The sequence below is a fragment of the Podarcis tiliguerta genome, assembly GCF_965153285.1.
Source record: "Podarcis tiliguerta genome assembly, chromosome: 16".
NCBI classification, from domain to species: domain Eukaryota; kingdom Metazoa; phylum Chordata; class Lepidosauria; order Squamata; family Lacertidae; genus Podarcis; species Podarcis tiliguerta.
In genome coordinates, this window is record NC_139549.1 from 23,106,192 (window position 1) to 23,133,853 (window position 27,662).

The following is a 27,662-nucleotide window of genomic DNA, read 5'->3' on the forward strand; positions in this document are numbered from 1 at the left end:
TTGACCTGAAGCGAGATGAGCGCCGCAACCCCATAGTCGCCTTTGACTGGACTTAACCATCCAGGGGTACTTTACCTTTTTTACCTTTACGGGGGTAAAAATTACATCCATTGCTTGTTATGCAATATTGTGGCCTACTTTCCTTCCAAGTCTCTTGCTCCACACAAATTAGCCATGGCAGTATAGCGGTACCTCGGGTTACAGACGCTTCATGTTACATATGCTTCAAGTTACAGACTCTGCTGACCCAGAAATAGTACCTCGGGTTAAGAACTTTGCTTCAGGATGAGAACAGAAATCATGCGACAGTGGCGCAGCAGCAGTGGGAGGCCCCATTAGCTAATGTGGTACCTCAGGTTAAGAACAGTTTCAGGTTAAGAACGGACCTCCAGAACAAATTAAGTTTTTACCCCGAGGTACCACCGTATAGTGGTTAGTGCAGACCCTCCTATTTTCCAGGGACTGTCCCAGATTTACAGAAGTCGTCTGTCTCTGATTTGATCCCAAAATGTCTTACCTTTCTTTAAGATTTCCTTATTTTCATTGGTGAAATGTTGGGCAGGGGGTCCCTATTTTCATCAGATAAATGTTGGAGGGTATGGAGTTTTGTGGCCTCCGAGCCAAGGAGAAACAATAAGTAACTATATAACCTTTAGAAGACATCTGAAAGCAGCCCTGTATAGGGAAGGTTCTTTAAACAATGTTTTATTATGTTTTTATATATGCTGGAAGCTGCCCCGAGTGGCTGGGGCAACCCAATCAGATGGGTGGGGTACGAATAATAACATTATTAGTATTATTTTCATTCTCATGGAATAGGACATCCCTATTTTCATCAGAGAAATGTTGGAGGGTATATCTGTGGGTGCCAGTGTTTTGCAGTGTTTAAACATCTTTGTACTAGGAAGTCCTTTTTTTCTGGGGGGACGCATACCCCTAAACATTTTGTGAATCTTTGTACTTTTGTCCATTTACTGTATTTATTTTTCCTGATCTGAACTATAAAATGGTGGTTTTCCTGAGTCAAAAGCCTAAACATTATTTTTTTTAAAAGAGAAAAAAAGCACTGGTTCTAGGATTGGATTTTTTTACACAAATCCATTGATGTTCCAAAGTGCCCACCAGGGGGCGATAAATCTCTCTCTCTCTCTCTCTCTCTCTCTTTCTCTCTCTCTCTCTCTCTCTCACTCACACACACACACACACACACACACACACACACAACCAGACTTTTCATGTACTTTCTTGGTTTTTGATTTCCTCCGCAGAAATTCCTCCACCGGCTTCCGTTTCTTCTTCTTGTTTTGCCCCGATAATTACCAAATGAGGCCAGGCGTGGGTGTGCTTCTACCTTTGTACAACCCGGCCTCTCGGAAACGCTGAAGAAAGTGCTTTTCCCAGGGGAAATCATTGGGCTACAAAAGTGAAAGTTGCACTCCCCTCTGTGGCGAGGGGTGGGGTGAGAACAGAAGATGGAGGGGGGGGGGAAGCCTATGATGTCAAACCTTTGGTCTGACAGCTCTTTTCCTTGCGATGACTCGTGACATGATTGTATCCATGTAGGCAGGGAAAAACAGGAGCTGATTTTTCTTCAAATGGTTGTTGTTTTATCTGCCCACTTAATTTCGTATCAAACAATTCCAAAATGAGCCACACTCGGGTGTGGAGTGGGGGGGGGGACGACTGATGGGGAGGAACCAGAAAAACCACAAATGTAATGACCTCAACATTTTCATTCTTCGGAAGAGCTCAGTATTTCCACTCTCAATGAAATCTCCCTCCCCTTTCTTACAACACAGGCTCACAAGTATATATAAACCAGTGGCCTCCCCAAGTATTAAGCACCACTCTCTGAATGAACACTCCTGCCAGCGGCCAATTCTCTTACGTCATTCCAGGATGCAGCTTACAATGAAAGCCATCATTTCAGGTAACCCACCTTTCTCAAGTTCAGATTACTTTTTCTTTGTTGTCTTTTCCCCCCCTTTCCCTTTCCCTTTCCAAAGTTCACTGAGGACCGCTGTCAGCGCCTTCTGCCCTCTGCAGTCCAAAGCGTGACCGCGGTTGAACTTTCAACTCTATCCCTCTAGTTACTCCAAAGACCTCTGAGCATTTTGGGGCAGCGTGAGAAAAAGATGGTTTCCCTTTTTTTCTTTTTTGGCAGACTTCTGCTAAACTTCCTGGCAACTTCTGAAAGATTCCCCCCATATTTCTGGCTGTTGGGAGAAACACTTCACTTATCGAATTAGACATTTTAACCCCCCTCCCCTCCCAAAAGGAAGTTTGGAAAGAAGGGAAATATTATCCAGCGGATGAAGCAGCTCAGATTGTATTCAGCCCATCATAAAAAAGGTAAAGGGACCCCTGACCGTTAGGTCCAGTTGTGACCGACTCTGGGGTTGTGGTGCTCATCTCGCTTTATTGGCCGAGGGAGCCGGCGTACAGCTTCCGGGTCATGTGGCCAGCATGACTAAGCTGCTTCTGGCGAACCAGAGCAGTACATGGAAACGCCGTTTACCTTCCTGCCAGAGCGGTACCTATCTACCTACTTGCACTTGCTAGGTTGGCAGGAGCAGCGACCGAACAATGGGAGCTCACCCCGTCACAGGGATTCAAACCGCCGACCTTCTGATCGGCAAGTCCTAGGCTCTGTGGTTTAACCCACAGTGCCACCAGCGTCCCACCAGCCCATCATAGGGAGCAATCAAACCTAGAATGAAAGTATGCTAACCTCTCAAGGTTTTGGGCCTCTCTAAGGAATTATTCTGTTCTTCCAGTTTGGGATTCTTAGATTGGGTCTCCTTTCCTGCTTCACAGGCTCCCCCCCACCCCAGGCTTACCTAAATCAGTGTTACAGAGCATATCTTTATTCACTGGATTTTCCTGAACTGTTTGGCAGTTAGAATAAGCAAGATAAGCTTTCCAAGAGCTCAGCTGCCAAGAGGTGGACAGCTTATTGTTAGAGCTCCTGAGCTGTTAATTAATGCAAACCCAGAAAAGTTTAAACAACCACCACCCCAAAACCTCAGCATCCTCTGACACCTTTAAAAGGGTATGGTTGAATTGTAGAGTCAGAAGGGACCCTGAGGGTCATTTAGCCCAACCCTCTGCAAAGCTAGAATCAAGATAAGCTTTGCAAGAGCTCATGTGTTAGAGGGATGAATATCTTCTTGCTAGAACTCTTCAGCTGGTGAATTAATGGCTAATAATGCAACCTGGATAAGCTTAATAATAATAATAATAATAATAATAATAATAATAATAATACCCCAAAACCTCAGGGTTGTCCAACACCTTCAAAAGAAAACATACCCATTTATTATAGTGTGTACATTCTAAGGCTGTGCCATCAGAATTCACCAGCACAAGACATTTTAATGGTCACTAGTCGGGATAACAGATAAATTCAGTTTGCTTCGCATTTTAATTTGGATCTACCTATTGTGTACTTCCTGGAACAGTATACAAACTGAAATGTAGCCATGCTTCAAAATTTCACACTTTGTCCAATTTTGCAATGCAAAACTCAGTACAGAGTGGCTGGGGCAACCCAGTCAGATGGATGGCATAAAAATATTATGATTGTGATTATTTGTAGTATACAAAAATGTGCCTTATAAGGCAAAACTGAATGCAAAAAAATGGGCAAAATTTAATACAAAAAGATACATTGTTTAAACTTTAAAAATTCAGAAAATGATGTGGAAATGTAGCAAACTGAATTTAAGATTGAAAAAAAAAAACAAGAGAGAAAAAGAAATGGATGGATTTGCCCATCTGTAGACACTAGCTACAAGATGGTTTTTAGAAAGGGCTAGACAATTTTTGGCTGCTTTATCCATGATTGGTGAACAGAACCAAACCTCTGACTAATAATACCTGCCTGGAAAAAGGGCAACAGGAGAAGCCGATGGGCTCCTGTAAGCATCCATGTGGAAGTGGATGGTTTTTGGACTGTTGGACCTGAATGCTACCCAGCAACAAATCACCTCTTCCGTCCTTGGAAATATGATAGCTTTCATTTGAGGAGTAGCTTCTGCCTGCCTCTGCAAAGAGATATTAGTGTGATCTCCTTGGACAGCCAGCCTGACTCTTGAGGAACAGAGCTGAATGCTTAGCACGGAATCAACTGCAGATCTTAGGGGAGATGCTATCACTAGCACCTCATTTGAGCCAGGGCTGCCTATGTCATGTGCTGCAATTTCCTTTATCGAACAACCTCCATGGCAGCAGCAGCGGTTTTCCGAAACCGCTTCCTCTTCCCGGAACAAGACTGCCCTCCTCCTCAACATCCCATCAGCTGATGGGTGCACTGGCCAAATGATTTCGATTTAAGTCTGAAGGGTGGCTGGGCATAGCTTGGGGAAAATAGGGCTCAGATTGAGACCTTTGGTGGAGAGAGTTTGGCCCACGGACAAGAGGATTCCCCATTTCTGGTGCCCACGTCTCTGGAGTTTGGTGGCCCCCCTTAGGCCTTGCTCAGCCCATGCACCATATTTACTTTGCCTAGACGTCATGCCCAGCCTTGGCACATACCCACTGGTACTAAAACTCCTCTCCCTGCCACCTTGAGTGGGTCTCGTTGGCTGGCAGTAGCCTCTGCAATTCTCTTTTGAGAAATCTTCTGCCCTCTCCCACCCAGTTCCCCCTGCTTTCTCTCTCCTTTCACATACCTTCCGATATTTCTCTGGGGAAAATAGGGGTGCCAGTGTCCAAGCTTATGAGCTCCACGCCTATTAGGGTAAGGTTACCAGATTTTTTTCAATGAATCCGGGGACACTTTTCAATTTCAATAGGAATGATAGGATTTTGTCAGGGGACGTCTGGTAACCTTATTTTAGGGGCCTCTTGACAACGGATCAAAAATAATATTGATTTGACCTTGAGAGCAAATTGCAACCAATCTTCCTTAGTTCAATGTTATCCCACTAGAGCTCACGCACGAGGCTCTCTCCTCCCCACCCTGAAATTTTGACTGCCTAGGGGCCTCCACAGGGTTGAATCCAGCACTGTGGGACGTCCTTCCATACCCTCCAATATTTCTCTGGTGAAAATAGGGCTGTCCTATGGAAAATTGGGACATTCCAAGGAACTGGGGCAGCTTCTGTAAATCCGAGGCTGTCTCTGGAAAGTAGGGACACATGGAAGGTCTGCTTGCAAATGTGCTTCATCCTCTGTCTTGCTCTCGTCCACACATTTGGCCAACTTCCCCCTGCCTTATACCCAGACGCTTTGCCGCTTCTCCCCATCACTCAGTTAACCCCTTACTGTCCTCCTTGGCCCCACAAAGCTGAGCCCACCAAGCTCCTCTTTGTGTTTGACCCCCCTGCTCTTCCGATCGAGCTTTCTGCAAGTCGCTGGTCACTCCCAGACCATAGTTATTTAAGGAGTATACGGGATGGCAGATATGTCTTGGTCATTAAACAGGTCCAGGATAGGGAACCTGTGTCTCTCAAGATGTTGTTGGACTACAGCTTAGGGTTGCCATACAGTCGTACGTGGGAAGCTGAACGGAATCTGTTCCGGAAGTCCGTTCGACTTCCAAAACATTCGGAAACCAATCCTGCACTCAGTCGGAAGCCGCGGAAGCTACGTTGGACATTCAGCTTCCCAAAAACGGTTGCAAACTGGAACACTCACTTCCGGGTTTGTGGCGTTTGGGAGCCAAAACGTTCAAGTCGCAAGGCATTTGACTTCCGAGGTACGACTGTATTTCAAAAAGTAAAAACCAGGACACCTGAGCTTTTTTTTTAGGAAAGCCCCAAAGTTGTTGAGGTGTTTTGTTTTGTTATACAAACATGCAAAACAACAACCCTGCGATTTTTTTATTGACTTGCCAAAGATTCAGGATAAGGTGCTGCCTTTAGGAAATCCCCCCTGGATGTCAATGCCACCATTGAAATCCCAGTAATGTTGGGAAAATTTGGACATATGGCAGCCCTACTGCATCTTAACTGTGTGACTGATGGGAGCGGGAGTCTGACAACATCCAGGGCCTCCGAGGTTTCTTAAACACCCCTTTAAGAAACCCTGGAGAGCTTCTGCCTGTCAGTATAGACAGCACTGGGCTAGACCAACCAATGGTAAATCAGCTTCCTGTGTTCCTCAAGGGAAGGGGCGTAGCTCCTGCTTTGCATGCAGAATGACCTCACATTCAATCTCCAGGAAGGGGTAATAGAGGGGTTCCCTGTTTGAAATCCTGGGTCTGAAACCCACTGCCAGTCGTAGAATCGCAGAATCATAGAGTTGGAAGATACCCCCAAGCGTAATCTCATCCAACCCCCTGCAATGCAGGAATCTCAGCTAAAGCATCCATGACAGACGGCCGTCCAACCTCTCCTTAAAAACCCCAAATGAAGGAGAGTCCACAACCTCCTTTCTTGTAACTTGAAGACATTGGTTTGAGTCCTATCCTCCAGAGCAGAGAAAACGAAGCTTGCTCCATCTTCCACGTGACAGTTCTTAAGATATTTGAAGATGGCTATCATATCTCCTCTCAGTCACCTCTTTTCCACGCTGAACATACCAAGCTCCTTCAACCATTCCTCATCAGGCTTGACTGCCAAACCCTTGAAAATACAGTGGTACCTTGGGTTACAGATGCTTCAGGTTGCAGACGCTTCAGGTTACAGACTCCACTAACCCAGAAATAGTACCTCGGGTTAAGAACTTTGCTTCAGGATGAGAACAGAAATCATGGCACGGTGGCAGTGGAAGGCCCCATTAGCTAAAGTGGTACTTCAGGTTAAGAACAGTTTCAGGTTAAGAACAGACCTCCAGAACGAATTAAGTACTTAACCCGAGGTACCACTGTACTGAGTTGGATGGACCAATGGGGAAAGACTATAGCAAAGGGGGTAGAGCAATTATTTCACATGAGATGGTCCTAATGTTCAGTTCCTGGCATCTCCAGGTAGGGCTGGGAATGTCCCTTGCCTGAGACCTAAGGAGCTGCTGCCAGTCAGTGCAGACAATATTAAGCTTCTTAGTATAAGGTAGCTTCCTATGCCCTGCTTTTTGTGTGTGGGGGGGGGACACCTTTTTGTGGGACACCTGCCTAGCGCACAGTCCTCCTCCGACTGTCTAAAAGAGAAATAACTGTGAAATGAGGGAAGAGGTTTTCCCAAATTGCTGCTTTGATGCTGAGCTGGAGATGTTCCCGGTAGGAACCGCTTTGCATATTTGACATTGTTTGGCCTGCGGTTATGAAATCTGGGAAGGTTGCCACCCGTCACTCAGAACCGAGGGGAATTCTGGTGACGTTGGCTGGGCAAAGCTGCACGAATCAAACAATAGCACATGGGAGCTGTGGGTGGCCGGCGAGGGAGATACAGATCCAGCTATAGTAGCCTGGAAGAGGAGGGAGGAGCAGAGAGTAAAGAAAACCAGGGGAGAGTAAGGAGAGGGCATTTGCAATTCACTCTCAGGACTGGTGGTGTTTGGGGTGGGGGAAACCCAGAGGGATGATTAAGACCATCAGGTGAGGTCACCAATGGCCCATCTATGTCACATCTATATTTTTCATTTATATATTTATTTCGACCAATAACCAGTATCAGTGGTGTAGCGTGGGGGGTGCAGGGGGGCCCGGCCGCACCAGGCGCAACATCTGGGGGGGGTCGCGCTCGCACTCGCAGCTCTCTGCCCCTACCTGGCTCACTCACTCTCTCTCACTGCAGTGCTGGCTGTGCAAATCCGATCCGAGCCGCTGGGTCGCCGCCCACTGTGGAGGGGAGGGTGCCAGGCGTGCGGTGTGGTGCGGAGAGAGAGCGAGGGACTATCTGGGGGAGGGACAGTGCAGCGGGGGGGGGGGACGCAAATTACTTGCCTTGCCCCGGGTTAGGGGGTGCAAATTATTTGCCTTGCCCCGGGTGCTGACAACCCACGCTACGCCACTGACCAGTATAGAAGGTAGGAAGCAAAACAGAGCATGTAAAACACAATAGGATACATTAAGAACACTATTAAATCTAGAATTAAAAACAACATAAAATATTAAGACCATCAGGTGAGGCTACCAATGACCCATCTATTTCACATCTATATTTTTCATTTATATATTTATTTTGATCAATAACTAGTATGGAAGGTAGGAAGCAAAACACAGCACGTAAAACACAATAAGATACATTAAGAACACTATTAAATCTAGAATTAAAAACAACGTAAAATGTTTTTTTTTAAAAAAACAAAACAGTGAGAAATATAAAATAATTACCGTATATCAAAGCAGTAAGAAAACAATGTTTTAAAATTAACCCTGTTCTCACAGTGGAGGCAGAGGATAGCCACTGTGACTAGCAGCCATTGAGAACATTTGTCCTCGCATGAATTTGTCGAGTCCTCTTTCAAAGGTATAATAATAATAATAATAATAATAATAATAATAATAATAATAATAATATGACATCCAAGTTGGTGACCATCACTGCAGCAGTGAGTTCCACAGTTTAACACTGCGCTTTCTGAAGAAGTCTTTTATCTGCATACATGAGAATAATGCTCAAAGATGCATTATGGCAGGGGGAATTCCTTGCAAAATAAGTGAATAACTAAAAATAAAGGTAAAGGGACCCCTGACCATTAGGTCCAGTCGTGACCAACTGGGGTTGCGGCGCTCATCTCGCTTTATTGGCCGAGGGAGCCGGCGTACAGCTTCTGGGTCATGTGGCCAGCATGACTAAGCCGCTTCTGTCAAACCAGAGCGGTGCATGGAAACGCCGTTTACCTTCCCACCAGAGCAGTGCCTATTTATCTACTTGCACTTTGACGTGCTTTCAAACTGCTAGGTGGGCAGGAGCAGGGACCGAGCAACGGGAGCTCACCCCATTGCGGGGATTAGAACCGCTGACCTTCTGATCGGCAAGCCCTAGGCTCTGTGGTTTAAGCCACAGCGCCACCCGTGTCCCTTAAGTGAATAACTACATGTGTGCATTAGGCAAAGTTGGCTCTGTCGCACAGTTAGCCCTGGGTAGCGTTTGGCATTTGAAATGCAGCAGAACTCAAGCCTGAGCAGCATATGAGCCCCCAGAGCTGCTTGCTTCTCTTTCTTAACTTGCTGTATGTTTGGTTCTGGGGCACATTGTTTCCCTACTGGACAGCAAACCCTGACGCATCCTTTCCTCCTCCTCCTCTTCTGCACAGGAGTTGTTCCTTTGCTGCTAGCCATACACTGCCGACTGGTGCCCGGAAAACCCCTCCTGAGGAACAGGCGGAACCTCATGTGCGACAACATCGGCCCTTGCGGAGAAACAGTCTTCAATCAAATTAAGTGCCAAGTGACACGTCTCAATTTGTCGGCCCCGGGTCTCTTCGATGCCTATGTAAGTTTTGGGTTTAGAGGGGAGGCTGGGAACTTCAGGCACAGGAATGTGGCCCTCCAGGGCAGTCTATCTGGCCCTCGGGACTCTTCCCAGGCCACACCTGATTTGCACCCTCCTTGAGTGTTTTCGCCTGGCTGAGATATGTCCCTGAATTCTGATGATGCTCCTTATCCTCCTGGATGGAGGATGGAGAGAGAGTGTATGTGTAGTAACTAGTCTATTGTACAAATTTGCATTCGTTGCTCCACCAAGTTTTGCTTCTGGTCCGGTCCACCAATGGCACAGGCCTTCCAGAAGGTTATTCGTAAGGGAATATGGTCCTTCAACAAAAAACGTGCATCTATTAAAATTTGCATCAGAATGAATATCTTAGTGAAAACAATATACAAAACTGCATTATGTTGGGGAGATTGATTTTTTAAAATGCATACACAAGGAGCAATTGCATGCAAAAATATACATGCTGGGAGGAAGTCATCCTAAATCGCTGACGAATTTTTATGAGGACCTTAAAAAGTAAAATAAAATCACCAACAGATACGGAAACGTGTCGAACTGAACCTAAGATGGGAAGGAGAAACTGAAATCAGCAGATTAATCCACTTCCAGAAATGTGCTTCTTAATTTGGTTTTAGTTGGGATTTAACAAAGGCGCTTTAAAAACATTGGTTCCCGCTCTCAAATCATGATTGTTACTGCCAATGGCCTGCATTAAAGAAACATTATGAAAGATGAAAGCACATTATCCAGATCATAGAATCATAGAATTGTAGAGTCGGAAGGGACCATGAGGGTCATCTAGTTCAACCCCCTGCGATGCAGAAACGTAAGACTTGAACCCACAACCCAAGATTAAGTGTCTCATGCTCTCCTGACTATTTTTGGCCAGATGTGTAGAACAAGGGTATTCTTTTTAAAGCAGCATAAAGTAAAGTAAAATGGGTACCAACGCCAGCTCTTAATTTGGTTCCTCCTTCTATCCTGAGCAGCTGGAGAGCCAAGGCTCCCCCTTCAACAGAGCGGAAGTGAAATCGCTTTGCGTCTCCAAAGACACTTTCCCCTCGTTCGAGAACCGGACCAGGAAAGAGATGCTGATCTCGCTGTACAAGATCTTCACCTTTTTCAACGCCTCTCTGGGCAACATCACCAGAGACCAGGAGAACAACGACAGGAAAGACCTGCTGGAACGGCTCAGCAACACCACCGCCAAGACGCGAGGCCTCCTGGCCAACCTCACCTGCCTGTTGTGCTCCGAGTACAAAGTCACTGACGTGAAGGTTACCTACGGCTCGGAGGAAACGGGAGCGTTTGAGAAGAAGAAGCAGGGCTGCTGGGCCCTGAGGATGTACACAGAGACCATTCCGCTCATCGCTCAGGCCTTGGGGAAATGCCACAGGCAGAGATGAGCTTTCACGTGAGACCATGCTAAGAACTCTTTGTCTGCAGCGTCAACCCAACGTGTTTTGGGTTGTATCCATAGCCCTGGGGATGACATCATACAGTCATTCCTCCCCATGGGTCTTTTTCCTTTCCGGATCAGGAAAGCTGGGGGAGGGGGCTGCAGAGTTCTGGAGAAATGTTTACTGGGGGGAGGGGGGCCGAGCACACCCACCAACCTCAGCTACCTCACCGTGATATGATAAGCTTTTGCACACCTGTTCGCAGTTACTTAGCGCGGCTTTACAGTCTTCACTACTCACAGTCAGGATGGTCAAAGGGGTTTAAAACGGCGCTCAGTACTGAGCCTGTATGTGGAGCAGGGAAGCTCCTGCTGTCCTGAGCAATTCAGGCTGCACTCCTAACCTTACTTACCTGGGAGTAAGCCCCGTTGAATCCAATAGGACTTGCTTCTGAACAAACCAGGTTAGGATTGCAGCCCATCTCACTAATTGGCCGTTGCTAAGCCTGACCTATCTGTCTGTCTGTCTTTCTGTCTGTCTCTGGGCTCATCTACACACAGCTTTGCTCTGCATTTCAAGGCACTGATCCATGCTTTAAAGTTCCCTGTCCAAGCACTTTTTCTTTTTCGTCCCAGTGCTTTCCCAGCAAAAAAACCCCATTTTTTCCACCACTGAATTTTGCCTCTGAAACCTAAATTGCTGTTTGTCACTGGATAGCTCTGTTGGTCAGAGCATGGTGCTGATAACACCAAGGTTGCAGGTTTGATCCCCGTATGGGACAGCTGCACATTCCTGCATTGCAGGAGGTTGGACTAGACCTCAGGGTCCCTTCCAACTCTCTGATTCTGTATGATTCCAATTCAGCGTTAAAGAGCAGGTTTTCCTGGGGGAACTGGCAGGGCAAAACAACAACAACAATGACAACGCTTGTTGAAATTTTTCGTAGGGGAAAAGTTAGGCCCAGAGGTGCCAGCTTGCGAGGGCAATTTGGGGTGGGGGACGCAACATTTGGGGTGGGGGATGCGTGTGACATTGCCACATCCTGCCTCCCTCCCTAAGCCAGACAGAAGCTTCCCAGGCTTTGGGAAGGGGGCGCCAGGGGAGCATTTAGGGGACTAGCCTAGTTCCCCTAGTCGACTGACCACACACCACTGGCTTGGACACGGACTGGAAAACCGCAGGCCTGTGCTAGAAAACACAGGGCAAAACATAAGTGTGGGTGAGCCCCCTTGTCTTTCTCCCTGCCTTACCCGACACCATGCTGATCTGCAATGCTGATAATAATACTGACCTACCTTACAGGGTTGTCTTTAGGATTATGGCAAGATGATGTAATACGCTTTGAACCCTCCGAAAAAGGGTTATTTTCTCACGCTCAGAACTTAAGATTTCTTTTTTTACCATGTTCAGTCTCAGATGTTGACACTGGCCAGTTTCAATGTGATTTGGGGTTTCTTGCCGCCCAACTCTTTTCAGTGTTGAGCAAAGGGTAATTAGGATTAGCAGTAGTAGGCATGCATTTAAATATTGGCATATGCACAATGCACAATGCCTGGGCTTCCCCCACTCCCTTTTTAATGGGGGGGCAGATGGGAATATCGCCCGAGAATTACGAATCGTAATGGAGCCAAGCTTTCTCAAAGGGTCCACAGTTTTCTGCGGGTGTTTGTATATTTATTTTAAGAAATAACCAGTGGCTCAAGAGTAAGCATGATTCTACAGCTATAATATTTATTAGATGGTATCGTTATTTTTATAATAACAGGTCTTCATAGCTGCAACTCTGTGAGTCTATCAATAGTTGTTAGAACAGGCGACAGGATAACATATGGAAAACCACAAATGCAGATGAGCAAGCAATTTTTAAAAGTATGTATATTTTTTAAAAAAAACACCCATTCCAGAGTAGAGATTGAAAACAACGACACAGCAATTATAGGAAAACAGGAAGCTGCTTTATACAGAGTCAGGCTAATGGGTCCATCTAGTTTAGTGTTGTCTACACTGATTGGCAGCAGCTCTCCAGGACCTTAGTCTGGGACCTCCTGACCTCAGATGCCCCTGAGCTATGGCCACTTCCCAAATCATGGATACCAAGAGTCAAAATCCCAGACCCGAAACATCATAGTTTAAAACACTGCATGATACAGAGATAGAAATATCTTGTTGAAACTCTTGGGGAAATAAAAAAGGCACTTTGCCTCGTGTGATATTAAAGTTGGGGCTGGGGAGACTTTTCTGGCAAGAAGAGCCTTTGGTCCTGTTCCAAAAAAAAAAAAAAGAATGTGTCTGGGAAGGAATCCTCAGACTGACGAGTGAATGTTGACATTTCCCAGCAATGTACGGTGCAATATAGTGGCAATCTGGGACCCGATTTTTAAAATGCTTGAATTTGCTTTGCACTCAGCTGACCCATTTGGACAGTTCACTGCAGTCCGTGCCTTCTTCATGCCAGAGGTTGCACTCATGGGACCAGAGGTGGCCCACCTCTTCCCCCCCCCCTCAAGATATGAGGAAATAACCTACCTATGCTTAGCCATCAGAACTCCAACTATGACCTACCTCCTTGGAGGGATGGTGTGAGGATATTTAATGTTTAGTGATTTGTTTTTGTTGTATAAATATAATTTAATAATAATAATAATAATAATAATAATAATAATAATAGAGTATATTTATTTGATCTTTGGCAATAGGGTAGCCAATGTGCCTTCCACTGAAAGGAAGTCCAGGCAAAGATTCTGACAGCACTTGCCACTCCCTTCTATGCAGTCCTACTAAGGGAGAGGCCACTTTCCCACCATTTTAAGCCACACGCACTGCCGGCCCACCCATGAGGCGGGGTGAAGCACCCGCCTCAGTCGGCAGAAGTGCAAGAGGCGGCGCCCCACCTGCCCCACCGCTGCCGAAATGCCCCCCTCTCGCCGGCGAGAGGGATGTGTTCCGGTGCGCGGCATTGACGCTTGTCTCTCTCCCCCCCCACCCCCCGGGTGGGCTAAGACAAGCAGTAATGCTCTGAAGAGCGCAGGATTTTATATGACTTGTTTTATATGACTTTAGAAAGAACGTGTCTCGAATGAATAATATATTGTGCAATATTTAAATATTTAATTTTTTATACTATTTTTTTTTTGTATGGAAAGAATGCCTTTCATAAAATAAACATTTCCAAAAAGAAGTTCTGTGGAACCCTGTCATTGCTGATTTGTTTCTGATCTATCTGCCTGGCTTTTAGAAGAGTTTGGATTTGATATTGCCCTTTTTCACTACCTGAAGGAGTCTCAAAGCAGCTAACATTCTCCTTTCCCTTCCTCCCCCACAACAAACACTCTGTGAGGTGAGTGGGGCTGAGAGACTTCAGAGAAGTGTGACTGGCCCAAGGTCACCCAGCAGCTGCATGTGGAGGAGCGGGGACGCGAACCCGGTTCACCAGATTACGAGTCCACCGCTCTTAACCACTACACCACACTGGCTTACCTATTTCCGAACGCATGTTGACCATAAGAGCATCCGAAGAGTCCCATAGCTGGGTCTGGCAAAAAAAGCTGTCCAGTTCAGCTTCCTGGAGCCACCTGATTGGCCACTGTGGAATAAAGCTTCCCGTATCCCTACAGTGGCCAATCAGGTGGCTCCAGGAAGTTCACAGGCTGGCCACGAAGGCAACAGCCCTCTCTTACTGTTAGTCATAAGAACATCAGAATAACCCGGCACTTGCATCAGCCCAGTGACCCATCTAGTCCAGTATCCTGTTCTCACAGTGGCTGAGCAGATGCTCGAATGGGAAGCCCAAAAGCACAACAGCACTTGTGATTCCCAGCAGCTGGTGTTCAGTATTGCCTCTGACTGAAAACACGTTTCGCCTCTGTTTGTCACGGCCTCCATGAATACAGTGGTGCAGTTAGCTAATTCTAAACTCTGGAGTCAGTGACCCCTTCTTTAGATGGTAATACTGCTTACTTCAAAATATAGTAAAATGGGTCCCTCTTGCTAGGTCCACCATCCTTGGATGTGGGTGGTGGGTGGATAGCCCAGGAGAGGGCCTTCTCTGTGGCAGCCCCTAAGTTGTGGAACTGCCTCCCAAAGAGGTGTGCTTGGCACCTTCATTGGCATAATTTCAGCCATATGCTAAAAATGCACCTCTTTACCCTGGCCTTTGACCCCCTGAGTAGGAGGGCTTGAATCTCCAGATTTATTAATAAAATAAATCGTTAAGAAGAGTGTGCATGCAGCTTACAAACTTCAGCCCGGAAGGAGCTGGCTGTGAATTGTAGCATGGGCATTCTAGGGGGATGGGGTCTGCCCTTCTCTGCTCTCCTCTCCCAATTAACCTCCGTCTCCTGGGTCTGTCCCCGTGAAAGGCTGCCTAAACGACATCAAATGGGCCCTCCCTCCACATTATCACCAGGGCCTGCCCCTAGGTCTCAGGGCCCTGAAATCTCTGGATGCTCCCGACTTGGCAAACCTATGCAGGTGTGCATTTTCCAGAGAACCAGACTGTGAGACAGCAATGAGGAAGAGGTAGTCTGGATCTTCACGTACTGAAAATCCCCGCAGCGCCAAAGGGAAGAGCCATATGATGATTTGCAAGCTTGAAAGGCTGGAGGGCAGGCAAAAGGATCAGATAAAAGCCGCAGCCAGCCCTGAGATTCCATCATTTAGCTAAGCTCAGACCACCTAGGTCTTCCAAAGGACAACGACCTCCTCCTCCTCCGGCTAATGAAACTGGGTTGTATCAGTGCACAAGAAGGCGATTGTGATTTTGCGTGCCGAGTGATGAAATCCTCCCGCCAAAGGCTTGCAGGAGCCTTGCCAAACCTCCCCGGAGTGAGACAGAAAGCGGACAGAAAGCGGATGAGCTAAGATCCTGTTTGATCATCGCCCTTCGTCTCTGGGGAATGCAAAATCCCTTTTCTCTCTGGGAGGAACGACATGCCCCGTCAGGTTGCTTAGGCCTTTCCTGGGCTCCCCGAGGGGAAGAAATCACGAGGGGTGTCGAGGGATGACCTTTGGCCATTGGTGATGCAAGGCGGCTGAGGCCGGCTTGTCCTTTTGGCAGCCACCAGACAATGGCCGAGGAGGACAAATGCTGCATTGATGGCTCCTTTTAGACTTCCCTGCAGAGAAAAGGTCTCACCATGTGTCACTGACTGTCCTGCTGAGACGGCATCGGAGTTCTGCGTCACGCAGACCCACGGCAGCCAAATGCTTAATCCAGGCTCTCCCTTTTGGTTCTGAGGCACGGAGGCCCTGCCCTTTCGGGGCAAGGAGAATCAGAGGCTTGTTCCTGCTGCCTCTGCAGGGCACGGGATGGTGAAGCTGGAGGACAAATCTCTTCTTTGGTTGCCCTTTTAAACGGAGTTTAAGAAAGAAAAGAAAGTCTGTGGACTCTCGGCTGTGTAGTTATACTCAGATGAGCAGCCTGGAATTCTTTGCTTGCTTAAAGCATCTGCTTGCTTCTTAGGAACCATGAAGCCTCCTCTAGCGTAACCAAATGGAAAGAAAGTCAGGGGTTGAGCGTCTCCGACGTTCAGAGCTTTTATTTAAATTGAAATATTGAAATACTTTATTGTCACTTGTACAACTTGTATACAGTGAGATTACACGAGCACCCCCCACTCAGCTCTCTTAGTCTTAATTCCCCTCATTTACTGACGTACACCCACCAAACCTGAAAGTCAGTTGCCCTGTTGTTATCTTTTCATTCAGCAGCCTAACAGCCCACGGATAGAAGCTGTTCTTTACCCTGTTGGTGCGACTAATCATACTTCTATATCTTCTGCCCGAGGGCAGTAGATCAAGAAAGTGCCGCCAGGGTGTGAATCATCCCTGAGAATTTTCCTCACTCTCCTGAGGCAACGTTCTTCCGCTATTTCATCCAGTGGATTCACGGGACAGTCCATAATATCCTGTGCTGTATTCACCACCCTCTGTAGGCACTTCCTATCAGTTGATTTCAAACCAGCGTACTACACAGTGATGCAGTATGAAAGGACATTTTCTATAGTTGACCGGTAGAAGGAGATCATCAGATGTTGATTGACATTGTTCTTCCACAATGCTCTGATGAGATGGAGTCTCTGTTGAGCTTTCTTAACCACCTGGGTTGTATTGATTTTCCAAGTAAGGTCTTCACTGAGATAAACTCCTAGGAATTTAAAGGAAGAGACTCTCTCCACACAGCCCTCCCCGATGTACAGTGGGGCTAGTTCTCCTCTCTTCCCCCGAAAGTCCAACACCATCTCCTTTGTCTTGCTGATATTAAGGTGCAAGTTGTTCCCTAGGCACCATGTAGATTTTTTTGGACCTCCCCTCTATATGCTGATTCGTCTCCACCTGTTATTAAACCCATTATGGTGGTGTCATCTGCAAACTTAATAATTGCAGTAATGGGTCATATGATACACAATTGTATGTATACAATGAATACAGGTAGGGACTTAGCACACATCCCTGTGGTGTGCCAGTGCTGATTTTTAAGGAATTAGATGTTATTAGATGTTAGGGCAGAGAGGAAGAAACTTTTTCAGCCTGATGGCCACATTACCTGATGTGGGGGTTGCATGCCAGAGATGGGAGGGTCAGAGGGCAAAGGTTGCACAGCAGGCAACATTTTAGACATGCATGCACCAGAACCACACAGAAAGAAACACACCTCTCCATCCAGCCAAGCAGTCCATGGACTGCAAGAAGATTCAAGAAGAGAGTCCCATGGACTGCAAGAAGATCCAACATATCCATTCTTAAGGAAATCAGCCCTGAGTGCTCACTGGAAGGATAGATCATGAAGCTGAGGCTGCAATACTTTGGCCACCTCATGAGAAGAGAAGACTCCCTGGAAAAGACCCTGGTGTTGGGAAAGATTGAGGGCACAAGGAGAAGGGGACAACAGAGGACGAGATGGTTGGACAGTGTTCTTGAAACTACAAACATGAGTCTGACCAAACTGCGGGAGGCAGTGGAAGACAGGAGTGCCTGGCGTGCTCTGGTCCATGGGGTCACGAAGAGTCGGACACGACTGAACGACTAAACAACAACAACCATCCAGCCAAGCAAGATGCACTTCCACCATCCAAGGGCAGAAATTCTCAGAGGATGCAGACTGGTGCATAGCAACACAGGAAGCTGCCTTACACAAAATGGGACCACTGGTCCATTCCAGCTCAGTGGCTGTCCAGGAGTTCAGGCAGGGATGTCTCTCACAGTCCTACCTGGAGATGCCATTGGGGATTTGAACCTGGGACCTTGTACACACAGTGCAGATGCTCTACCGCTGAGCTACATCCCTTCCCCATGCTCATGTGCTTTCCAAGAACTGGGTTTCCGCAACCAAGCCAGAGTTCTCTATCTTCTTCTTCTTTCCATCTGGCCATGCAAGTTCTTACTGCCTCCACCATCATGCACTGAGCAGCACAGCAAACCAAAAACGCCTTTTCCAGCAAACTCAATCAGGCCAGAGGCATTGGTCAGGAGTTCACCAAGGTTTCAGTTCATGATTTTTGAATTTATTTTGTTGTTCATTGAAGGAAGCAAAAGTAGATATGGAATTTTCTGAACTTTTTGGAACAACTTTAATCTCAAACTTCCAAGGGTGGGGGAACTCAGGCCTAGGGGTCAAATGCGGCCCTCCAGGCCTGTTTATCAGGCCCTCAGGACTCCCAAGCCAAACCCTCGGTGTCTGGCTCTGCATTTGCCTTGAGAGTGTTTGTTTGCCTGCGTTGGCTCCTGGAGCTGTGATAATAGCTCTTGGCAGTGGGGATGGTTGCTCCTTTAAGACTGGCGGGGTGGAAGGTAGGGAGGCCCACAGTAGGTGGAACCAGAGCCCCTCACCCAACACTTGCTGCCTGAAGCGCTCATCTCATTATTGCCTAATGATAAGGCCGGCCCTCCTGGCAAATAGAAGGGGAAGAAATGGAGGCAGTGAGAGATTTTACTTTCTTGGGCTTCATGATCACTGTAGATGGTGACAGCAGCCACATAATTAAAAGACGCCTGCTTCTTGGGAAAAAGGCGATGACAAACCTAGACAGCATCTTAAAAAGCAGAGACATCACCTTGCCAACAAAGGTCTGTATAGTTAAAGCCATGGTTTTCCCAGTAGTGATGTATGGAAGTGAGAGCTGGACCATAAAGAAGGCTGATCGCCGAAGAACTGATGCTTTTGAATTATGGTGCTGGAGGAGACTCTTGAGAGTCCCATGGACTGCAAGAAGATCAAACCTATCCATTCTTAAGGAAATCAGCCCTGAGTGATCACTGGAAGGACAGATCGTGAAGCTGAGGCTCCAATACTTTGGCCACTCATGAGAAGAGAAGGCTCCCTGGAAAAGACCCTGATGTTGGGAAAGATTAAGGGCACAAGGAGAAGGGGACGACAGAGGACGAGATGGTTGGACAGTGTTCTCGAAGCTACCAGTTTGACCAAACTGTGGGAGGCAGTGAAAAACAGGAGTGCCTGGCGTGCTCTGGTCCATGGGGTCACGAAGAGTCGGACACGACTAAATGACTAAACAACAACTATTAGAGTACAAAACCCCAGCCCATCGCACTTCAGGTGCATTGCAGAAATTTAGCCTGCAAGGACCTGCAGATGACGACTCAAGCGGGGAGCCCAGCAGTAGGTGAAACTAGAGCCCAGGACAGGCAGAGCCAACTGACTCTTGTTTTGCCCCCATCCTCCTCCTTTAATGGAGCAGAGGGCTACTAGCCATGATGCCTATGTTCTGCCTCCACAGTTGCTTTTGAATACCAGTTGCTGGAAACTATGGGAGGGGAGAGGGCTCTTGTGCTTAGGTCTTGCATGTGGGCTTTGGGGCATCTGGTTGGCCACTGTGACAAGAGGATGCTGAACTAGATAGGCCATTGGACTGATCCAGCAGGCTCTTCTTATGTTCTTAACACCAGGGCTAAGTAGGATTAAGCTGATAACCCTTCTGGAATGGCAAGCGGGGGCAGGGAGTTGGCTAATGGCAGACTGAGGCTGGTAGGGCAGTGAACCACCTGTCCCAACACAGCAATTTCCACTGATAGGTGTGTTATACAGGTTACTGCTTTGCTGTTTTCATTTTAAGTATTTACTTGTGCTTTCCCCTTCTATTTTGTCCTGTGAACTGCCCTGAGATCTCGTGATGAAGATTAATTAAATTGATTAAATTGATTAAATTAATTAAATTAAATTAAATTAAATTAAATTAATTAAATTAAATTAAATTAATTAAATTAAATTAAATTAATTAAATTAAATTAATTAAATTAATTAAATTAAATTAATTAAATTAAATTAATTAAATGGCTGCATGAACGGAATGTGGCACACTGTGCAACAGGAAGAGGCATGCGTGTTGCTGCAGCCGCTTTTTGCCTCTGGCCACAGCCACCACTGGGATGCGGCCCCTAGAAGGTTGTTCATGATGGAATGTGGCCCTCGGGATGAAAAATAGAGGCAAACATTTCACAGATATGAATTTAAGGATGTCTCAAAAATGGACATCTTGGACCACGTCAATTTCACAGGTTTCCGTTCATTAAGTCCCTGCCGTCCTGGTTCTGCACCCGTCTGAAATTTCCCCCCACCTATAAGGTCCCAGAGGCTAGAATCAGTGGGCTCCCGCAACTGAGGCCCAACCAAGCTCTATGGCCAAGGTTCATGCAGGAATCCCTGAACCTTCACAGTACATGATGGAATACATGATGGTTCCTCCACAGCTGTTGCAACAGCGGCTGCGAGAGTCCCACTGCCATCCCCAGGGAGACCCTCTCTCGGGGAGTTTCCCTTTCTTTCTGGTTGCGTGCAAAAGTTCTGATCCGGGAGCAAAAGTCATCTGTCATACAGATGTGTCATGTGGGAGCCTAAACTGCCCCTGTGAGGGGAACGGGGTTGTCAAAACATTGCCACAGAACATCTTGTGTCCTCTGGTGACACCAGTGTTGGACTGACACAAAGAGTGACTGAAACAGCAGATGTGAAAACTCAGCAAGAGGGTGGCGGGAGTATAAAAAAAAAAGGCGAAGAATTTCACAGCTCCCAATGCAAAGACATATCAATCACATTGCACATGAGAACAGAAGAGCCTGTTGGGCCAGGTGAGTGGCCCAACTAATCCAGCATCCTATTGCCACAGTGGCCAATCATACGCCTGTAGGGAACCTGGAAGGAGGACCAGAACACAAGAGCCCTCTTCCCTCCTGATGTTTCCAGCAACTGGTATTCAGAAGCATTGCTGCCTCAAACTCTGAAAGCAGAGCATAGCCATGGTGGCTGGTGGCCATTGATAGCCCTCTCCCCTATGAATTGGTCTAATCCTGTTTTAAAGCCATCTGTGTTGGTGGCCACCAATACCTCTTGTGGAAGCGAGTTCCATTGCAGAGGGCCTTCTAGGCAGTGGCGCCCGCCCTGTGGAACGCCCTCCCATCAGATGTCAAGGAAATAAACAACTCTCTGACTTTCAGAAGACATCTGAAGGCAGCCTTGTTTAGGGAAGATTTTAATGTTTGATGTTTTATTGTATTTTTAATATTTTGTTGGAAGCCATCCAGAGTGGCTGGGGAAACCCAGCCAGATGGGCGGATTATAAATACAGTAATAAATTATTATTGTTATGATGATGATGATGTCATTTCTTACATCTTTTATCTACCAGTATTCAGTTTAATTGGATGTTTTCGTGTTCTGAGAGAGGGAGAAAAGCTTTTCTCTATCCACTCCCTCCATGCCATGAATAATTTGTAAAACTTATGTCAAATCACCTCTTACTCGCCTTTCCACTAAACTAAAAAGTCCTGGGCACTGCAACCTTCATTTGTAAGGAAGTTGTTTTGTATCCCCTTGATCGTTTTAATACATAACCAATGCTCTCTTTTTTTGCACATAACGCCAAACCACGGTTTACTGAGCGACTCTGGATTTGGATGGAACAGGGAAGTCAAGCTCAATTGCATCTTCCTTTGTTTGGTTTTTCCACTCAGGTCAAGGGAAGAGCAAAATGGGAGTGACCAGGCACCACGCACCACGGCAAGCCCGTATCTACCATTTGCCTGCTCACTGCCAACCTGCTCAACCTTTGCATTTATAAAGAAACAGGTATTGCAAAAGCATCATTAGTATACAATGGGCTTTCCCCAGGAGACTTCTTTAGAATTGCTAAGCTCTCGGGGGCATGAGAAGTGTGGAACATTACGCTATTGGGGCTGAAAAACAGCAAGAGCCGATGATAAGATTATGCACTTGCATTGAGTTCAGTAACATAATCTGATCAAATCGTTGATCATGCTACACTGTTATCAGTTTCGGTTCTCTATGAATAGGAAATGTAGGCACGTTGTGCATGAGATTTGCAGCACTGGAGAGCAGCCAGCATAAAAAAAGAACCTTCTCACAGTTGAAAATGCTACCTGGAAGAGTTCTGCAATTTGGATCAGGAGAATTTTTCCATGTTTAATTAAGATCTCAGTGTGCTTAAGATGCAAATTTCTTTTTCTTGAGAAGCTCTTTTGTTCAGGGGGAACAAATCTGGAGAACAAGGAAGGGCCAGAAGTGAAGTAGGATGAATCCCTCCAATCTGGTTTCTCATTTTTCTAATCTTAAATTCAGCCCTCCACATTTTCACATCGGTTTTCAAATTCTTTTGAATAAAAGCCCTTATGAAAGCTCTCCACCCACACTCAAGTGCATGTTTCTCCTAATAAGCATATGTTGACATGCAAGATGTTGCACACATTTTTTTCAAAGCAATGTTCCTGTACAGAAGGATTTTTGAACGTTGTTTTCATTAAAATATGGATTTGAGTACACATTGTTACCCTAGGGTGTGCATTTTTGTACACTTTGCTCAGCTGGAGAACTGCCTTGCAATATTCAGAGGAAGGAGACTTTCAAAGGGTCTCTGTATTTCAATTCCTTTACTGAATCGGAAAGTGTGACTTGGGTAGAATCGTCTTCAAATGTGTTGGCAAGCAGGGAGAGCAGCAGAGCTGCACCAGTGCTGCCCCACCATCCACACCTTTCTGGGTTACTGTAATGCACAGTGTGTGCGCCTTCCCTCGCAGCTGGCCCAGAGGCTACAGCTGGTGAAGAATGCTGCAACACATGTGGCAAGCGGTGCTCTGTGTTGGGCACATATCACACCAGTTCTAAGGGGATCTGCGCCAGCTGCCTATTAGGTGCTGAACCAGTTTTAAGGTCCTGCTAGAAAGCCCTGAGGATGCGGGTGGTGCTGTGGTCTAAACCACTAAGACTCTTGGGCTTGCCGATCAGAAGGTTGGCGGTTCAAATCCCCGCGAACGGGTGAGCTCCTGTTGCTCGGTCCCAGCTCCTGCCAACTTAGCAGTTTGAAAGCATGCCAGTGCAAGTAGATAAATAGGTACCACTGTGGTGGGAAGGTAAACGGTGTTTCCGTGCGCTGCTCTGGTTTCGGTGTTCCATTGTGCCAGAAGCGGCTTAGTTGTGCTGGCCACATGACCTGGGAAAACTGTCTGCAGACGAATCCTGGCTCCCTTGGCCTGTAAAGCGAGATGAGCGTCGCAACCCCAGAGTCGTCTGCAACTGGACCTAACTGTCACGGGTCCTTTACCTTTACCTTTTAAAAAGCCCTGAACAACTGGACCAGGTTACATTAGAAATCATCTTCCACTTCACTGCCTGGTCAGGGTCAAAGTCAAAACCTTTATTGCATTAGCAAACTGCCATAGCAAAATAAGACAATACAAAAAAGAAAAAAGACAAACTAGAGACAAGCAACCCAGCAAAATTCAGGTGTTTTGGCTGGCGTAGTGACATTTAAGTTACCCGAAGACAATAAAGCAAAGATATAATAGCCAGCGCCCAAAAACTAGTATGCGGGTATATATAAAGCACAAAATGGCCCCAGAACAGACTCAGCATATTGAGTTAAAAGTAATAAAAAGATTAAAACAGGTCCAGGTCTAGGGCACGCTACCCTGTCAGAGTAGCCCTGAGTTTCAGAGCCTGCACTATGAATATTGCCACCCCACGTGAGATTTGGGGATTTGCGTCCACAAGAAGCGATTTCAAACAGTCTTCCTTAGATGTAATGGTGGACGGGATCAAAAGGAGGAGCTTAGATCTTATTGGCTCATAAATAGGGCAGTAGAAAAAGAAATGTATGAAGTCCTCTACTTCATTCATTGTGCATGGACATAGACGCTGGGTAATAGGGGTCTTAGAATAAATCCCCTGCAGGAAGGCCGTGGGTATAGAATGGAAGCGGGCCATAGTAAACGCTCTTCTCAAGTTGGGCTCCGTCAGGTCTATCAAGTAGTTGGCAAGTGATCTTACCACTTTCACTTTAGGGAGCCACATGGAGAGGCGAGCTGAGGTGGACTGTGCCCGGTCCATGGCCTCGTCTCTTGTAAGAATCCAGGCCCGGATTTTATGTTTGTCCCAAGAGGACAGCGAGTCAAGATTTGGGAGAGAGTAGCGTGCAGTAATAGTCACCATGGCCTTGGACCATTTATTGCTTTGAGAACACGTTAAAAAGGCTTGCCTGGCTAGTAGGGGACCTGGGGCATTGATTAATTTACAATAAAAGCTAATAATTCTAATGTGGGCTCTCGCAACAATGGAGGGGAGGCCCAGTTCTGTTCTTAACTGTGCTGCAACCGAGCCCTTGGGGAGACCCAGTATCTTCCGTGCAAAAGAGTTTTGTAGAATCTCCAGCCGTTGTAGTGTTTTTAAATTCCACCCCCAGATTTCAACCCCATACAATAACATCGGGAGGACTTTGCTGATAAATGCTTTTCTGATTGGTGGAACCAGCTGGCCGCCTTTTGCATAATAGAATTTCTCCAAGGCTTTGATGGTTCTGCGGGCAGCCAGGATGGTTGTATTTAGGTGAGCTGACCAGCTAAGCCCATGCTGAAAAATGATACCCAAATACTTGAATGCTGAACAATGTTCAATAGAATGGCCCTCAAAATTCCAGAGTGACTTCCGAGTTTTCATGCCAAAAGTAAGAATTTTGGTTTTGGCGAAATTAATTTTAAGGGAGTTGGTATCACAATATGTCATGAGCCCTCTGAGCATGTTGTTTAAGCCCAGCTTGGTTAATGACAGTATCACCATGTCGTCCGCGTAGAGTAATATGGGGATCTTGAGCTGTTGTAAGGAGGGGGCAGATTGATTTAGGGCCTTCGTAGTTGTGACGATGTCATTGATATAGAAATTGAATAGAAAAGGGGCCAAGAGGCAGCCCTGTTTGACCCCTTTATTCAGAGGGAAAGAATCAGAAAGAGCTCCCAGAGGGCCGAATTTTACTCTGGCCGATATGTCATTATGAATTTCCATAAGAAGGAGGAGGAGTCTCTTATCTATGCTGGTATGACTAAGCTTCTGCCATAGCCTATCTCTGGGAATGGAGTCAAAGGCGGAGGTCAGGTCCACAAAAGCCGCGTGTAGTTTGCAGTTGAACCTGTTTAGGTATTTATCAATCAGGGTAAGTAGAACAAGACATTGGCCAGATGTGCTGTGACCTTTGCGGAAGCCAGCCTGTTCCGGATGGAATAGCTTTGTTTCTTCTGCCCACTCAATTAATTTCTCTAGCAAGAATCTAGAGTAAACCTTGTATGATATGTCCAACAGGCTGATAGGTCGGTAGTTGCGCGGATCTTGTGGGTCCCCCTTTTTATGTATTGGGATAACTATGCTCTGTTTCCAGTTAGGTGGAATCTTAAGAGTAGCATTAATGGTGGTAAAGAGGGATGCTAAGATAGGGGCCCACCACGACTGGTTCGATAAGAATACCTCAGGTGGTATCATATCCTCCCCCGGGGATTTATCCCCTGATAGCATGCTAATTAGTTGAGTACATCTCTCTGGGGAGACTGGCTCCCAGGTGGGCAAGGCAGATGCTGGAAGGGTGGTGACTACATTTACGTCAGAATCTGAGGTGGAATACAGCTGAGCAAAGTGAGAGTGCCAGCTGGCTGCTGTGATGTTATTAACAATGAATGAGGGGGGTCTTAGACCTGCATTAATTAAATTCCAAAATTTCTTGTCGTCACGGGTTTTAATGGCCACTGACAGAGCCGACCAGCGTTCTTTCGCAAAGAGCAATTTCTTATGTTGGAGCAGCTTCTTATAGTATGAACGAAATTGGGCTAACTCCCTGATTTTGCTCTGAGTGCTGTCTGCTTTCATGTCTGACTGGAGAAATCTAAGCCTACTTCTGCACTGTTTGCATTCTTGGTCGAACCAGGTTTGATTCTTCCAGGATAGAATCGCACGGGAAGGTTTCGTAAGCGAAGGGAGCAAGTAGACTAGAATTTGCTGGAAAATTGAGAAATGATTCACATTCGTTGTTAACAGCTGAGCTTTCAGGGCTAGGATCTCAGGGGAATTTAGGAGGACTTTTATGTCTTGCTCCAGGTAGATGTCCCACTTCTTGCGTCCGGGGGCCAGGGTCGATGAATCCTGGGGGTGTGGTGAGCTGGGAGGCCCCAGCTGTGTGTGGTGAAAGGAGATGGCAATTGGAAGGTGGTCACTTTCGGTTCTGTTGAACACATTGAAACAGTATGCCTCATCATTAAATGCTGAGGAGGACCAGATGTAATCTATAACACTTGCCCCTCTAGATCCTAGAAAAGTATAGTATCCCCCGGACCAGTCTTTGGGTGTGCCGTGCAAGCTGTGCAGCCCGCAGTTTATAGTGAACTCCAGCAGTATGATGCCAGCCCTATTAATGGTCTTGTCCTGTGAATTCCACGTAGGAAACCACTCCTCTTCTATGAATAATTGCGACTTATCGGTGAATAAGCTTATATCTGCTCCGATTCTGGCATTGAAGTCCCCCATTATAAGGATCTCTGACTTTGGAAATTCAGCCCCAGATTTATCTAGAATAAATCTTAAATCCTCCCAAAGCTGATTTGAGTGAGAGGAGGAGTAGGTAGATGGATTGTACAAGTTTACACATATGAATTCCCCAAGCGAGCTGTTAGTGATGTGCAAAGTTTGAATGTAATTACTCTCTAACCAAAAGATAGGAGAGATATTAAGCTGAAGCTCCTGCGAAACAAATGTTACCAGGCCTCCACTAGGGCGCCCATACAAGTGTGTTTTGGTCGCAGGAATCACAAAGGCGTCATAGCCCGGTAGGGATGGGGGGGGTGAAGATTCTAAGCACCAGGTCTCTTGTATACCCATAATCTGGAATTTCGCTAAAAACTCTTTCATATCCCCGTCATCCTGTTTGGACGTCCATCCTGCCACATTCCAGGATAGCACATTAAAGCAATTTGAGGAGGGACTATGTGCTAGTCAATTGCTCTGGTTGCTGGTGGGAAGGACATTGCCAGGGGTCTGAGACAGCTCCAGGCGAGGTACTACCGAAGGTATCGAAGGGGTGGTGAGTTGATTGATGTGACCAGCAGGGTCTTCAGTAAATCCTAAGTTGTCTCTTTGCACAGTGGGTTCCTTAACGTTTATATATTGGCTTGAAAAGGTTGCGGATAAATGAGGTTCTACCAAAAGAGGTTGACTGGCAAAGGACGAGGATATAGAGTCATTTGACTGGACCGCACTGAATGAAGACTCCAGGTCAGGCATAGAAGAATAGGACATTGACAGATTACCAGGATGAGGTGTGTTTGGCGCGTTAGTCTTTAAGGCGGAGGACGAGGTAGTTGATTGCAGATCTATTAGTAGAGGTGAAGGGGGTCTGCGTTGCGACGGTGTATGAGGAGCTTCCGCCAGGCAGACTGCCAAATCATCCGTTATTGGAGTCCCAGTATTTGGCAGGGGTTTCTGGGGTGTTAGCCCCTTCATAACTGGTTTCCTTTGATTTAATAGGTTGCTATGTCCAGGATTTGAGGAGATTTTCTCTTGAAGTACATGTGTAAGATGCTGCTTGAGTGTATCAAGCCTGTTTATAACTTCCTGCTGTTCTACTAATGGCAACTCGCCATAGGATGAAATAAGGTCCCTCTC

At 46.5% G+C, this 27,662-nt stretch overlaps 1 protein-coding gene across 1 annotated transcript; it reads left to right on the forward strand.

The window, feature by feature from the left end:
* Nucleotides 1-1,293: 1,293 nt before the first annotated feature.
* Nucleotides 1,294-13,889, forward strand: LOC310666707 (leukemia inhibitory factor-like). Its single transcript, XM_083417983.1, has 4 exons — nucleotides 1,294-1,341; nucleotides 1,800-1,930; nucleotides 9,145-9,323; nucleotides 10,313-13,889. Exons 2-4 carry the CDS (start codon nucleotides 1,900-1,902, stop codon nucleotides 10,727-10,729), a joined length of 627 nt encoding a protein of 208 aa, XP_083274109.1. The 5' UTR covers nucleotides 1,294-1,341; nucleotides 1,800-1,899; the 3' UTR covers nucleotides 10,730-13,889.
* Nucleotides 13,890-27,662: the final 13,773 nt, after the last annotated feature.

Excerpts from the sequence above, each read along its gene's own strand:
- LOC310666707 (XM_083417983.1), top strand. The coding sequence starts at position 1,900 with ATGCAGCTTACAATGAAAGCCATCATTTCAG. Across the intron at positions 1,931-9,144 it reads AATGAAAGCCATCATTTCAG|GAGTTGTTCCTTTGCTGCTA; the intron begins GTAACCCACCTT and ends TCTTCTGCACAG. Across the intron at positions 9,324-10,312 it reads CGGGTCTCTTCGATGCCTAT|CTGGAGAGCCAAGGCTCCCC; the intron begins GTAAGTTTTGGG and ends TATCCTGAGCAG.